Source organism: Gadus macrocephalus, chromosome 5, assembly GCF_031168955.1.
Source record: "Gadus macrocephalus chromosome 5, ASM3116895v1".
Taxonomy (NCBI): domain Eukaryota; kingdom Metazoa; phylum Chordata; class Actinopteri; order Gadiformes; family Gadidae; genus Gadus; species Gadus macrocephalus.
Window position 1 is genome coordinate 8,675,015 of NC_082386.1, and position 16,169 is coordinate 8,691,183.

The 16,169-nt window shown below is 50.1% G+C and overlaps 1 protein-coding gene across 1 annotated transcript in view; it reads right to left on the minus strand.

Moving 5' to 3' along the window:
• Window positions 1-14,210, minus strand: part of tiam2a (TIAM Rac1 associated GEF 2a) — a 54,672-nt gene extending 40,462 nt beyond the window's left edge. The window contains exons 1-6 of the mRNA XM_060052030.1: window positions 13,979-14,210; window positions 9,652-9,750; window positions 7,928-9,100; window positions 3,687-4,197; window positions 2,132-2,304; window positions 937-1,161 (exon numbers count right to left, since the gene is read on the minus strand). Of these exons, the coding sequence (XP_059908013.1) occupies window positions 937-1,161; window positions 2,132-2,304; window positions 3,687-4,197; window positions 7,928-9,094 (2,076 nt within the window). The 5' untranslated portion in view covers window positions 9,095-9,100; window positions 9,652-9,750; window positions 13,979-14,210. The remainder of the gene's footprint in view (window positions 1-936; window positions 1,162-2,131; window positions 2,305-3,686; window positions 4,198-7,927; window positions 9,101-9,651; window positions 9,751-13,978) is intronic.
• Between the last annotated feature and the right edge of the window lie 1,959 nt (window positions 14,211-16,169).

The following is a 16,169-nucleotide window of genomic DNA, read 5'->3' on the forward strand; positions in this document are numbered from 1 at the left end:
AGAACTGATACAAAATCGATAACAACAACAATGCCGCCATTTTCTTTATTTTTTGTAACCTACAATAAATAAAGCAGGCTTCCAGTCAATGGAAAAATGGCTTCTCCCCACCGGCGATTGTTGTTGTTTACGATTTTCTATCAGTTCTCACCACACAACGACGTCTCATCTTTGCTCCTTGAATGTCGATATGTAATGGTATGGAGTTATTGAAACTTACTACGTGTAAAAAAGACTAGAAATTGAATGTTTATTTTTCATTGAATGTTTACATAAAGTTGCACTGGGTGCCTTTAAGCTTCGGAAATGAAACAAGGACAACCCACAACAGAACATCCACCCATGCATCAGCCCTCTGACGTCTTCATGCCTTATGTCCTGTGTGTGTGTGTGTGTGTGTGTGTGTGTGTGTGTGTGTGTGTGTGTGTGTGTGTGTGTGTGTGTGTGTGTGTGTGTGTGTGTGTGTGTGTGTGTGTGTGTGTGTGTGTGTGTGTGTGTGGCGTGCCAGAGCTCCTCACCAGTGTGTGGAAGGAGAACACGGAGAAGATGCCCACTCATATATATATATATATATATATATATATATCAATATGTATTTCAATAATGGCAGGGAACACTGTCGAACCTGTCCTCATAGGACTGTACCACTTTATAACTTTACAGTGCAGCTAACTGTCAGAGTGGTGACAGCTACCCGATAGCCCGCTCTGGTGCTCAGGGCTGCAGAACAACCAACCTCTTTCTCCTGTCTCTACGTTTTATAATCAAGTCAGACTAAGTAACAGGGAGCACGTTGAATGGAATTACAGCTCCTGCATTACGATGGCGTTCTGCTGCAGTACAGCATGTGCCAGGGGAAACTCTCAGATAAAAAGGCCTCGGGGAATCCTCAGAGAAGATGCCACCTATTCTCATCAGGGACGACCGTGCACTCACCTGGTTCTCGATGGCCTTGCGGTTCTTGGGGTCGGCCACCACCGTGAGCTGCAGCTCGGCCATCTTCTTCATCTTGCCGTCCATGTCCACCTTCTGCAGCAGGCCGCGCACCTGGCCACGCAGCAGGCGCACCGTGTCCTCCTTGCCCTGCCGCTTGGCCAGCAGGGAGGCGCTGGCCGAGTGCACCGCCGTCACCCAGTTCTCCAGGTCCGTCTGGTTGCTGGCCTGAGACGGGAGGGAAGGTTTAGAAGGTTTGGTTGTTAAGCAGGTCCGGCGGTTTAGGCTTCTCGCGCTGCTCCGAGATCTCAGAGGCAAGGTTTAAAAAGGTTAAATGATTGGAGAGCTGAATGCCGTGAAGGTTGTCGCCGGTCGTTCTTCGGACAAGCTGAGATGTCGTGAGGTTTTATTGAGGGTGTAAACATGATTGGCTGCGTGTTGGTATGTTTGGTTTATTGTCCGAGTGGACCATGTCCACTCGGACAATAAACCAAACATACCAACACGAATTGAGTTCTATCTATCCATTCCTGTTTCCATCCTCCACCCTTGTGATTCACGTTCCGAACACAGAGCCTGTGACATCACCCCATGCTTCCCCTCACTGGCCTCATGACTCACAGGCCGCAAGCTGGGCCCGTGTTCCTGAAAAAGATGAGATTTCTATCCACCCTTCCCCCACTCCTTTTCTTCCAACTGCATTCCAGATCACGTCAACACACTCTTCTTTTTGTTATATCGAGATGTGAACATCCAACCTGGGACCGTTCTAATTGCTGCCTCACAGAAGCAGTCAATCAGATGAGATGGCTGTGACCTTCAAGGCCCGTTTGAATTGTTTGCACCATGTCGTCTGACGGGGTTCACAAAAAGGACCACACGGATTAGGATAGCGACCGCTGTGAAAGAAGGCTGACGTGCCCGTAGGAGGCACGGCCTATCGAAGCCAGACCGCAGAAGTGCATCGACACGTCATGTCCGAAACATCCAGGCTTCTGCTTTTCATTTGAGCGGTTTGGACCACGCACTACACTAAAACAGAGCCGGGCTCAAGTCCACACAGGAATCTAAGGGTTCATCACTTGTGCATGACACGACCAGACGCTGGCACTAGAAAATACAACAGGGATTAGTGGGCGGCTCGAACGGATGGGGGGGGGGGACTTTGGTAGGGGAAGCTTTGGCAGTGGGGTCTCACCTGGAAGAGGTAGACGTCTCCATAGCTGTTGCTGAGGCAGAAGACGTTCTCCTTCTTGGGGTGCTCGGGCACTGCCTGCACCACGCTGTCCTCCGCCAGCAGGGCGTAGCGCGGGGACCCCTCCTGCTCCGGGGACCCCTTCCCGTAGGTCTCGTAAAACAGCAACGTGCACCCTGGGGTGACAGGGGGAAAGGGGGGAGGGTCAGAGACCAGGTGGGGGGGGGGGGGGTGCATCTGAAGAGTAAAGTTTTGCGGGACAATGGACAACTCTTGGAAGCCTCCAACCGTCGCCCTTTAAAGGAGAATAAAGGTGCACTTTTCTTAGTGGTTATATGGACGCTGCTTTTTGTAGGAACAATGTATGCTTTCATTCATGTTGTCTAGGATTACTATCAAGTATTCTAGATTAAACTGTACTGTTTTAGTTATTTATTATACTGTATTAATAATTGCTGAACTTTTGTGATGTATTATGTATACTGTTATTATAGTTGTGTTTGTATGAACTGTATTTTAATACACTTAATAGTATTACTTGTAATGTGGATTTTATGTGGACCCCAGGAAGATTAGCAAACTGCTATGGCATAAGCTAATGGGGATCCTTTAATAAAATAAAATAAAATAAAAAAACCTCCCTGAAATTCCCTAATTTCAAGTCCGGGATTGATCAAGGTTCTCATGGTCATTCGCTAGTCCCAGACATCAACTTACATTTGATCACATTTAATCATAGTCGCAAACTGAAAGTCAGGGAACGTGTTGTAGTAGAACAATTATTTTCCTCGGATATTTTGTTTTCCTTTATTATTTTTTAGTGTGTTTGTGGTTATTGTTTCAGCAGGATGGATGTGTATGCAACTGTCGATCACCAAACTTGATTTGTTTGGGGTTCTCTGAGATTTGTTCATATCTTCTCATAACGGCTTCCAGGGAATATTACCCTGGCGTGTTGCATAAGAGCTTTGAATAGTAACTTATGTTCAGCAGGAATGAGGCGTTTGTGTGCCGTGCTGGCACTTAAGCGTAACAGGCGCTTGGAATCCTGGACATGAAGAGAATGTCCTTGCGGTGTCAGTGCTGGCCTTCGTTGGCTGATAAATCTCAGATGTTTTCGACAGTAAATGCTTCAAATGAGGGCGTAGGGTTATGTGTCCTCGTCTATAGGTGCATGAGCACTCCTGGATTGAAAGCGCCAACACACACACACACACACACAAACACACAAACACACACGCAAACACATGCTTATCTATTTCGGCCAGTAATGCAACCTCATAATTCCTTCTAAGATTTTAGGGTAACAAGGCCAGATAGAGGCTCTAGCAACAGCAAATATTATATCATTGCCAAGGACCCAAAAGGCCTTTTTAACCTGATACAATAAGAGGCTCTCCTTTAATGTAATATTGACTTTATGAGAATATCCTTCCTCAGGCAAACTACGCGGTAACTATGACAACGATTTTGGGAACCAGAGGTGAAGCAGGCTCCTCCACCCTGCCTGGTGTTACTTCAGAGTGGAGGGGGTATTGGCTGAATGCCGCCTGCTCACCTTTCAGGGTCACCCAGTACTGCTTCCACTTGCGGCGGGACACCAGCTCCAGCTTGCGGTCCTTGTGCAGGGTGAGGAGAGGCTTGAAGGAGAGCCACCCGGCGCGCCGCACCACCCCCTGCTCCTTCTCAAACAGCAGGTCCAGCTGCTCCAGCGAGCCCTCTGGCGACTCGCTGCTGCTCCTCTCCTCCTCCTCCTCCTCCTCCTCCTCCTCCTCGTCTTCCTCCTCCCCCGTGCCCGTGGACTCGTCCTTCCTCCCGCCCGCCCCGCCGCTCCCGCTCCGCCGGCCGCCCCCCGTCTCCCCCAGCTCCCTCATGAAGTTCTCGTAGATGTTCTGGCGGACGGCGTCGCCGCTGGCCTGGTGGAGGGCCCCCTGGGACTGGGCCCGGGAGGCCGCCGAGGCCCCCGGGAACCAGGGCAGGCTGGAGACCTGGGAGGGGGAGCTGGTGTCGGCGGTGAGGCCGTCCACGCCGCTGTCGAAGGCGTCGCTGGGCGCCTTGTGCCTCTGCTCCTGTCAGGGGGGGGGGGGGGGGTGGGGAGGAGAGGGGAACAGGGTGAGAGGAGAATGACACACTGGAGACAGAGGCTTCAGAGCAGAACCACAACAATGGATCGGGAAGTAGAACAGTAGGTGTGTGTGAAGTGGTTGGTACACAGGCTACAGGAAATAAAAAGAAGGTATGAAAGGCAACAAGTGTAAAAAGAGAATAAAGATGAAACCACGACAGAGAGCGACACGACAGAGTATACATATACTTTTATCTCTTTCCGTGTTTCTGACGGAATACCCGCCCAGTAAACACTTTCATAAAACGTGGGATGTCTTCCGCTTAAGGTGCAAGCGGAAGACATCATTTTCGACCGTTTACGACTTCATAAAGACTGCCTATTAGCCCCGGGATTAGCTTTCATTGATACTGCATAAAGAGGAATGTATGGTTTCATTACCAGTACCAATATAGAAACATCCCATAATGGCAGCTAGAGCAGGCATGGCAATCAACACCCGGCATGTTTACGTCTGTCGTGTTTATAAGGGGGGAGATGTCCTTATTTCATTCAAACGGCAATGGAAAGCCCACGCAGACATGGTTCAGATCAAAACGGCTTTCACGGATGTAGATTGTGACATGTTTTGTTGAAGAAACCATATCCAACAACATAATTGCTCAGGACGCTTCCCTCAGAGGCAACTTACCCTGAACACAGGGGATTGGATATCTGCATTTAGGACCTGCATTCAGGAGCAGGAAGTGTGTCTGTTGCTCAAGGATAGGTACAATTAGCACAGCAGGGATTAAACCTTGAACTTCCTGTTTGCGGTTCGAGCACCTTAGCCGGTAGATATTGGTAATGCATTTGAGGAGAACACATATCTGTAGTACAACAACGATATGGACTTGGATCAGGTACACCTTTTACTTCTCAACACTACTCACATCTCCACTTAAAGTGCAAAATAGAAGCTGGTATTGCTTGCTACGGCTGTTGGACTGAGAAATTGGGCCAAATTGCCGGTGATTGGACCCAAGTGTGTAGAAAACACAGAGGCACGGCTGATTTCACGTCATCTGAGGCCTGCAGGGGGTTTGACGGTTCCCCAGAAGACCACTTGATGGAATCATGTTCTCTTTCGGCTAATGAGAGACAACCTCTCTTTAACGAGGTCTTGCTGCATTGATTCTCCCCCGGCAACAATTGAAAAGAACTCCCTTCATCGAGATGAAGGGAGGAATTGATTCCTTCGCCGTCTGTTTTTGTTGGTTGTTTCTTACTTCATGACTATCATTCCTCGTCATTAAATCACCTCATCTCAAACACGAGTCGGTTCTTTTTCTGCTCCTTCCCTGATACTTTGCCTTTGGTATCCAATGACCTCATTCCCCAGGATTGGAAGAAATAGCACACTCATACCCTTCTTGTACATATTTATAGATCAATGTGGCAGCAGGAAAATGCAGACGAGAGACGCCGACCTGGGTAAGTCAGTTTTCCTTTTCCCTAAAAAAAGACGTTGTTCTTGTCCTCATCCAGATGTTTTTAACAAGCTGCAGGCCACGGCTGTTGGGCTCTGAGGTCCCACGCTGACCTCTAAGCCCATTAGACAACAAAAGACCTGCAGTGCAGGTGGAGGGGGGCAAGAGCCAGAGCTTCTCCTGGGTCTGGTCGACCGGATGAGACAGTGGGACCTGGGCCCGGAGTAGGAGATATACGACCAGAGAGGTTAGGCCGGCCGGCACTGAGGGAATCCAGACATAAGGACGATTATGGAAGCGAGAAAGAGAAAAAATAAAAACGAGGCCTCTTTCCAAAGGCGACAGCCCTGATTTAGGCTATGTCAGGCGCACATGGAAATTCCCCAAAAGAAAACGGTCTTTTGATGATTCCCTCAAAACGGTGCATTTATCTCTAAAAATAGATTGTGGCTAATGACGGTTTGTTGCCGAGGCCTAGGTTTTGACTATGAATCACTGCGTATTTACGGGTTTAGGATTGGTGCTTTTCTTATGATCGTCGCAGATGAACGCCTCTTTTTCTCTGAAGGTGAGCTGCTAATAAACAAAGCTCTTTTCTCTGCTTTCCAATCAGGCATCAAGTGCTAACAACATAGGAGCTAAATCTGCTGGTCCTAGGCTGCTCCCAGAACCGGTTAAGCACCAACACATGGCCATAGATTAGCAGGGCTTTTTTCTGTGACACTTGGAAGAGGGCACTGCTAATGTAAAGTGAAAGCCTTATGCATGACACAGATTGTTGTACTTTGAGACACGATGACATGGCACACACACACACACACACACACACAAAAGAGCAGAGTTTTTGATGCAAAAAAATCGAAACCACACAAAAAAATCCAACTGAACACGCAGAAATCCCTATTAGCAGATTAGTTCACGGAGGGTGGCGAGAGGACTCCACCACATCTCTCCAGAACAATACAAAACAGCCATAAGTCCTTAATAATGTCCAAAGAGGCGGGGGGGAGGGAGAGTTAATCTTCAATGAGGAATTAGTTGCTCTCCAACAGAGCTTTAGAAAAGGCTTTGGGCAATTCTCTGGGCATAGCCTCAACATAAAGCATTTAAAAAAGGTGAATTAACTGATGCGGAAGTGCTTTGTTTGAACTCGCAAAAATAAAAGGAACTTTAAAGCTACACATTCTGCCAAATTACAATTTAAAGATAATCCCTGTTTAGGGCAGCAGTGAAATGTTCATTGGAACATAATACACAAGCTTGCAGTTTGTACTAAACTAAAACTACTTATAAATAATATAAATGTAGCATAAAGCATAAAAGGTAAATAACATTATTAAAGTACAACAAAATTAACTTAGCCCCTTTTTTCAACTAACTATAGTCCATGCAAACCACAATTTACAATAACAACAGTGAAATTATGAGAATACAGACAATTTAACTAAGTCACACACATACGACACAAATGCATCCCCTTTCATCCATTGTCTAATTACACAGAATTCCACCCATCAATCTGACACAACTACCGGCATGCTTACAAAGAAGGCATCGACCCACCGTTAAAAACTCATCGTGAAACTGACAGCGCAGCCCTTGGCTTCTGCTGCATCTGATCATGTTGTCCATATCTCCTACTATGTATCCACTGGCCCCTTGTCCCTAACCTCATCTCCTTTCTATTCAGGACAAGTAATGATCATTTAAAAAGACATGAACAACACCCGCAGCTGTGCCAATTTCATTTCGTGACACCCCACAGTGACCGGTGCGCGGGACAGATGGTGTTGTGGTTCTGAGGACGGGGACCTTGTGGTAGACACCAGGCAGTGCCAGGCAAGGCCACAACAAAACCCTCACCGGGGAACACGGTCACTTGGGGCCTTTATCGATTCCCTTTCCATCAAAACAAGCCGACAATGAATGCCCAATCAGGTAAGGGGGCATGGAAAAGATTCACCATTTAAAAATAAACATCAAAATGTTAAACCAGGGGTAATGGAGGAGGGAATTATCCCTTCAAAGAAAGGAATACAATTTGATATACTGTGGCCTTGAGATTCTCTGCAAGCGCCCTGCTGTGACACACAAAATGATGCAGTCAAGTGTCCCCTCTAGGCGGCCAATCAAGAGACAACGAGACTCTCCAAGTCTCGTTTGTAGAGAGAGCGAGAGAGTGCGAGAGAGAGCGAGAGAGAGCGAGAGAGAGAGAGAGAGAGAAATGCTCCAAGTCAGGAGGAGGAGAACAGACGTCTGACTAACCTGGGACTTCTTCTTGCGGGCGAGGCTGCCCGTCCAGTCGCTGAGGCGCCTGATGCGGTTCTTGATGGAGTCCTTCTTCTGGAAGCCAAACTCCGGCCCGGCCTGGTACTGCTCCGGGTCTTGGCACCCGCCCAGGTCCTCGCTCAGTGTGTGGGCCTTGGGCCGGCGGCAGGGCAGGGTGTAAGACGAGTACTGCCGGGCCTCCAGGCGTTCCTCCTCCTCCTCCCCCTCCCCCTCCTCTTCCTCCTCCGCTGGGACGTCCAGAGCGGACGCAAACGAGGCACGGTACGGTTTGTGGGACAGGCTGTGCTCCCGGTACAGGCAGGCCGGCTCCACCGTTGCGGGGAAGGTGGCGGCCATAGTGGGGTCCCTGTACAGCTCTGGGACGGACATGGGAGAGGACTCATGCTCGTCCAGAGACTCGTGGCCGGGGGAGAGGATCAGGGTCCTCGAGGCCGAACACGGTGGCTCCTGCTCCGCGCACAGTTCCGCGCTCGGCCCCCAGGGGGAGTCGTACCAGGAGCCGTCCGAGCTCAGCGAACTGCCCTTGCTGGTCCTCGCCGTCGAGGAGGCGGGGCCGGGGGGCGGACCCCCTCGGGAGCCCGGCGGTCCCGGAGCGGCGGCGGCGGCGGCGGCGGCGGCCACGTTGGGGGAGAACTTGAGGAGCTGCACCGGACCCCCGGCCTCCTCCACCACGAGGGGGCTGCCGGGGGTGTTGGTGAACTCCACCCTCAGGCTCCCGTCCTTCTTGATCACCACCCGGGGGCTGCTCTGCTCCTCCAGGCCGTCGCAGCCGTCCCCGGCGGCGTGCCCGTTGAACTCGGCGCCGTAGGGGTTGTCCCGGTAGCCACCCGGGGCCCGCCTGCCCGGCGCGCCGCACCACTGGGGGGGCTCCCTGAGGGGGCTCCCCTTGGCCCCCTGGGAGATGTAGTCGTAGTGGCCGCTGGAGTAAGGCGGGCGGCTCCTGGCCGGCGACAGGCAGCCGCGGCCCAGAGACCTGGCCTTGAAGCCCGAGCCGCGGGGGGCGTTCTTCCACCACGTGTGGGGCGACAGGTCGTCTTCTTTGGAGGAGGGGAACTTCAGGGAGTAGGGCTTTTGTTTCACGGGGAAGAAGAAGCTGGTGCCTTTGGGCCCCTGGATGCTGTACTGGCTCTCAGAATTCCCCATTGCCACCTGAAGGGTGGACATAAGATGCAATTTATTTTGGTTTGTTTGTACCACACTAATTAATAGCAAATAGTTATTACATTGACATTTTGATTGCAGCAAGCCTAGGCTTATTAGAATTCTAACCTTCAGCCGTTACGGTCCAAACTCGACTAATTTCGCCTTCAACGTTTCCCTTAAAGTTTGACAAATGAGCCCCAGGTTCCCATGGCTGTTACGTGTGACGATACAAAAGTCAAATCACTTCCAGACCGTCCTATAGTGAATTAGTGATGGGGAGCCATGCCAAGACACGTGTTTCATTACGTTGTAATGAAAAAAGTTGGCCCAGGGACCCGCCATGTTCCTCTAAATGTGACTCTAGCGCGCTGGCAGTTAGCACTGTGGCTTCCCCTGTTCTACAGCGATTACTATAAGAGCTTGGGGTTAACACTAAAAACCCTTCAAAAGTACTTAGGCGTTGTATGCTATGTGGCTTCATCACTTAATTTTCTATACATATTTTAAAGCAGATTTAAAAGCAGAAAGTAATCCCACTGTGGATGGAGTTAACTTACCCGTTTTAGAGACTTTTGTCAGAGTGTATCCTTCGTGTGGGCAGCATCCTCTGTTTCCCCTTGCTCTAAACACACTTTTTCATTCAGGGTCACACTCATCTGAAGGAGAAACAGAAGGAGAAGAAACGGTGCCACGGTTACACAGTTTTCCCAGAACAGTTGTTCCATTTAGCCGGTCATTACGATCATGGGGACAACATTTAAGCACGACATAAACACCTCATTCTGCGAAGTCAAGTTAAGCAAATCAGAAGCCAACAGACTTCACTCATCAAATTTCATCTAAAAATAAGTCCATTCAGAAGGTGGAGCTCAGATAGCGAGCATTGAATTAAGACCACGTCCTCATCAACAGCAGTTAACAAATCAAATGTTACCTTCACACATGGGCAAAAAGTCCTCCCTAGTATCCACACACGCTGAGGTGACCAGGGTCCTCAGAAGCCAAGCCAGCGTCTGAGTGCTAGCCCTGCCCAGAGACTACTGAGGACACACACTCCTGCCCCCGCATAGTCTTCAGCGCTCCGGCCTTCCTTCCCAGCAAACTACACATTACTTGCATTTTTCCAACTCTGCACAGAAACGATGACGTCGTGTTTGATCCGGTTTGGGAAAGTATTTTTTCAAAGGCTGCTACAGTTTGCCCTTGCTGTTTATTTTTGAAAGTTGGAGCTGATGCTCCCCCTCTTTTTTTCCCCCCTTCCAACGGTCCACACCACCAACTTTGTCAGAGACTGTGGGGGGGGGGCACTTCCTTTCGCCACATCGACAGGAATTGTGAATCAGCGTGACTCCTCACAGTGTGTGTGTGTGTGTGTGTGTGTGTGTGTGTGTGTGTGTGTGTGTGTGTGTGTGTGTGTGTGTGTGTGTGTGTGTGTGTGTGTGTGTGTGTGTGTGTGTGTGTGTGTGTGTGTGTGTGTGTGTGTGTGTGTGTCACAACCCCTCACACGCTTGAAGCTCACTCTCCAGGAAACCTTTCGCACTGCGCTCATGACCGTCAAGTCTGGGTGCGCACGTACAGCCTGTGTGGGGTTACGGCGGCGAGCAGCCCACTGCCAAGAGCCATAACCTTGGGGATTAAGTGATCTAGGGCATTAACAGAGAGTTTATCTCTCTTGCTTGGAAGCACCATGACTCGCAAGCGCTGGTAATGAGTGTTCTCTCGCTGAGCAGAATGAACTACAGTACGTACAGGGAGAGAGGGGAAATGCCACGGCGGAAACTTGGAAGGCTTGACTAAGGGAATGATAACACACCCCTGTACAAAAGTAGAAAGGCGATAGTTCTGTGTCAGCGCTGACATATCAAATATGACAAGGAGCCAATTACATATTGCGCTGTTCTAATGAAATTATCTATCCCCCATTAGGCTTTGCTAAATGAGCATGAAGTAAACAGCTGGTAACTTGAAGCAGTGTCATGGGACTATCGCTGTCCAATGTTACGACAGAGCGAGTTAAGAGAGTGATCATGAACTTGAACCTACGGCCATCCCTAAGCTTGGCTAATTGTGGTGAGAGGACTTGCTGAGTGCCTCGCTGTGCCAAAAACCAGAAGCGCTTTGATTTATCAACCACCAACACCCAAAACAGTTTCCTGTCTTTGCGAAAGACGCGAAACAATTTGGTAAATTAACCGGCGGTGTAAAATTAATTAAGGCCAAAGGGAAGTCTAAAGTCACTGCACATGAATGAGCCAAACAAAGCTCTTTTAACACAGCAAACCAGCTGTGAGGCAGAGAACAGCTGTGCACTACGCTGCAGGAGTCGGCATAAAGGTTGTTGTCATTCTTGTCACAAAGGCCACTTTCTTCCAGCTCCGTGACAGACACTCTCTTACTAACTTTATTCAGGGTAGACAAGGCCTCCGGTATGAAAGGCCCAAGGCGTGGCGCTATACGAACACACACACACACACACACACACACAAACACACACACACACACACACACGTTTGCCTTCTAGTGCGACTTGAGCAGGGAGCATTGTGGTGGCGATTTGGGTGAACAACAAAACAAGTCCCCCATTCAGTGGACAAACAAACGCTCAAACACATGCACCAAGAGCTTGGTTTCCAGATTGCCCCTCCCTGGCTTGAGCCCCTATTCGGTCCCCCTCTCGACTCAAAGGGTTCCTCCCGCCGGCCATCTGCTGCGGAGGGCAAGGGACGACTAGCAACGCACCACTCCTTTACAAACCCTTTGACCCGCCGGTCTTCCCCTCGCTGCCCTGCCTCCCACCCAGCCTCCATGTTTAGTCTGGAGGCATTTAGGTTGAGGTTGTGAGCGTCTGAGCGCGTGTGTGTACGAGTGTGTGAGCGTGTTTGTGAGTGGGTTGGGTAGTGGGTCGATGGGTCAGCCCGTCGAGTATATACAAAATCCGTCTTGTGCCTGAAGTGTGGAGCCCATTGCCTACTCCCAGAGGACAAAAAGACAAAAGAGAAAAGACGATAAAAATAAGACATATCGAAATTATGATTGGATTTGAGGCTGTATTGATTGACTGAGAAGTCACTTCAAAATTAGGTTCCTGAATGGGAAGAGGAGCTGGAAACCCTGCATGCGCACACCCTTAATGGTTTTCTCACCTCACGTGACCTTGAAGGCAAACTTGAGAAACAAAAGGGGGGGGGGGGGGAGAAAGTATTGACACAGCAGTGTGAAGCCACGAGCTTACCCCCCCCCGTCCCCCCGGAGAATCAGAGCGTCGAGTGTGAAATGGCATGCTGCCGCTGCTGCACTGGCCTTTCACCCCTTCTGCTGCGCTTCCTCGGAGATGAAGAAGTGCTTAGTGGACACGTCCGCCCCGGGTGAGAGGGGGAAATCATGGGCGGGAGGAATCAACCATGGAAACCGTTGACTCATCCTATTGCCACGACAGCGTGGCCTTAGGGGAAATTAAGGTGCTACACTACAAACGTGGCAGAAAAAGAAATCGAAGAGAGTATACAACACTGGGAAGAACAGCTGCTGTAGCCGCAGCAGTGGCAGCAGTGTTCCTTTGAAATGTGATCCGAATTTGAGGAGGGAAAGGGGCTCGACTGTCCTCTGAACGCATTTTGGCGGGAGGAGTTCGGTCATGTGTTTTTGTAGAGAGCACGATCGCACCGCCTTCCTGCTGTCAGAGACACAACCCACGGGAGGCCCATCTCCTCAGCTCCCTGTCGCATGGGGACGGCCACTTAAAGGGGCCCTGAACTCAAAGACATGGCAACGGCCCACCGGGGGGGCCTTTCAGAACACATAAACAGCCAGAACAACACGCCGGGATGTGTCCTAAAACCGTGTTGGGGGAGCCTTAGCGCATGGCATATCCAGCTGATTCCTGTCATACTAGATTCAGAGTGTTCCTATGCTGCGGACGAGAGAGTTTTCTCTATGAATCACCCCGGCTGCAGTCCCCATAGTACGGCGTGGTGGCAGAGTTTTAACTTTATGGCCCCCCGGTCGGCAAGCATCCATCAACGGGCTTGTTAGCGTCCTTTGGACCTTTTCATTATAAATTTAGAAGGTCCAGGAACTGGCCCCTGTCCAAAAATGACATGGCGTCTCTTGAATGATTTATAAACACACAAAAAGCAGTGCACCAAACCATCCATCCTAGAGTGGTTGGAGCCGGGTCACTCAAAACATTTCAAGACCCTCTTTCTCAGACGACGTGGATCTTGGAGCCCCCGTTTAAGTGAGCGCACAGTACTTTCTCCAGGCCACACCAAACGTGGCATAAACGCCAACTCGGCTTGCATTTTTACTCATCAGGCTTAATTACACTCTGGTGTGTCACCTTGGGTGAAAACGGGCACGTAAAACGAGTCGACGTGCGAGAACACGACGTAAGTGACATGGGGTGAGTCGGCACTCTTGACGCGAACCGGGCATAAAAGCTGACGACGGTGAACACACCGTGAGGCCAGGTGATAACAAGCCTCCTGAGAGTATGTGTCGGGCCCAGTGATAAACATTAAACTCTGCGGTCTTCGACCGACATGCCTCCCACAGAAACCGCCACATAAACATCCATCAAAACATATCCCATCGCCGAGACCGTCTTCCAACACACACACACACACACACACACACACACACACACACACACACACACACACACACACACACACACACACACACACACACACACACACACACACACACACACACACACACACACACACACACACACACACACCTCCACCTGTGCATCCAGACAAAGGACAATACAAGCCAACTTTTCTTCCCCCCCATTCTTTCACAGTCTGCGAGTTAATTCCACCAAACAAAAGTAACAAAGGGATTGGGAGGTACGCTGGCAGACAGCAAAACATCTCTTACCTCTGTGGTCCCGGCTTTAATCTAAAAGCTCTTTGAAGAGAGAGCGAGCGGAGAGCGAGCCGATGTTCACTGATCTTAAAGTGGATTCTGCTGCGGAGGCTCACAGAGACTTAAAGCGACACACACACACACACACTCACGAACACACACACACACACACACACTCGCTCTATAACTGAGTCACTGCCACAGCAGAGACACACGTGGAAACTCCCTCCCCTAGAAGCGACTCCTCCCAGGGTATCCCCGGGCAACAGGGAGCCCAGAGGGGAAGTAAGAGAGGGCTAGAGGGGAGGAAGGGACGCCCCCCCCCTCCCCAATGGTGAGGACTCTATGATGACCAGCATCCAGTCTGGACGGGACTATGGATATAGATCATCACTGAGCTCAGATAGGATAGCTTAAATAGATCAATAATTATGTGTAGCTTTTAATAAAGGGTAACAACAGATAATAAGTATGTATGCTAAGTATTGATTTGAAACTATAAAAAAATACAAATAAACGCTGTACACAGGCACATCTTAAAAGGGTGTGTGTATTTGTGTGCGTCTTCTATTTCAGTTACATCTTAAGTAGTCCAAAGTGCTCCACGAGCAAACAAGTGGTGCTGATCCCTACTTCCCCCCCTTAAGCCTGCTTTCCCATTGGGCGGCCAGGAAGATGCCTGGCGTGTCCAACCCAATGGGTTGTTTGAGGCGAGATGGGCTGGCCTCACCAGCGCCTGGGAGGAGTGCCCTGGAGCCACGGACAGAATGACTGACGCTCTTCTCCCCAAATACCATGATGACCCTTAGCCAGTAGGTAGCCAGGGAGTGCAGACACTCCAGTCTGTCAATCTGTCCAGTCTAAAATATCGTCTCAGGGGTAATTAAAGGGCAACTGGTCTTGCGGCGACCCTTGGAATTTGAATGACCGCTGTGTGCTCCAATGTGTCATCCCTCACATACAAAATAACTGTGGTCACATTCAAAACCGTACCCCCGCTCAGAGAAGACTGCCACGACTCCAAGTCCGAGGACTTCAACGGACAGATTATGGTATGAAAAAAAACCTTTTGACCAAGTCCTGGCTGAACGATGGTCCAAAGTCACGTGCACCCCTCCCCTAGTGGAAGAGTCTTCACAAACTGAGCTGACTCAGCACTGAGGGGAGGTCAGCGGGCGTCAGCGGTGGCATTAGCATCAGCGTGGCGCGGGCCACAATGTTAGTGGATTACCAGAAGACATTGTGCTGAACACAATAAGCCTGCACTGCTGGGAGCCGGGATGCTTCTCAAAAGCCCATTGTCTTGCAAATCAGGCTGCTTGAAGGGGTCCAACGCAGAGACGTTGCATCCCTGGAAGAGGCAGGGAGCCACACTGCGGGCTGGAGGGCGTCAGAGCAGGGAGAGAGAGAGAGAGAGCACCGTGTTGCATATTCATGCAGAGCAGGTGCTGCGCCGTCTAATTTAAGAGTTGCAAAACGGACTGACCCCCTAATCAGGAATAATTAGGGCCCTTGACGAGCCGTTTAAGGATCATATTAAAACCCCCCCTATGGTACGCAGGCTCAGACTGCCTGAGCCGCCCGCTCCAGTGCCACGGAGCCCCCCTCCTAGGACCATCCCACACACAGCCCTCCACCCTGGGCACCGAGGTACTGACGGTCGTAGACCGCAGGGAGCCACGGGGTTGTCATTTGGCTCTTCATGTAATATAGTCGGCGTTCCGCGTGAGCCAAGTCACGTGATCCACAGCCGCCAGAAGGCACGGATGAGATTGTGGAACAGAATGTTAATCAGTGCTACAAAAGTGTCGTCTTCTGTCAATTGATGGTGAAAAAGATGGGAAGTGGGATAGACAAGCATCCTCGTATCAAACTTATCTTAAACTACACAGAATGTGCAGGGCAGTGAGATACCACACAGGGAGGAGGGGCTGGGGTAGCAGGGCTTAAAGTTCATCACGGGACCCGTCCTGTGACATTGTGCCTCAATAACGATGTTAGAACTAGCCACAGGTACCAAGAGCCCAGATCAATTCAATCTAGTCAGGCATTCTAAATCAATGGACCCCATTCATGTTCAGAGTAGGTTGGTATATGTTAATGAGTAGTGAACAGGGAAAAAGGCTTTATTTAAAAATCAACATAACCTCAACAAACCAGCCCTTCAAATCGAAACTAGCTTGTTTTGACTCCAAGAGTATCC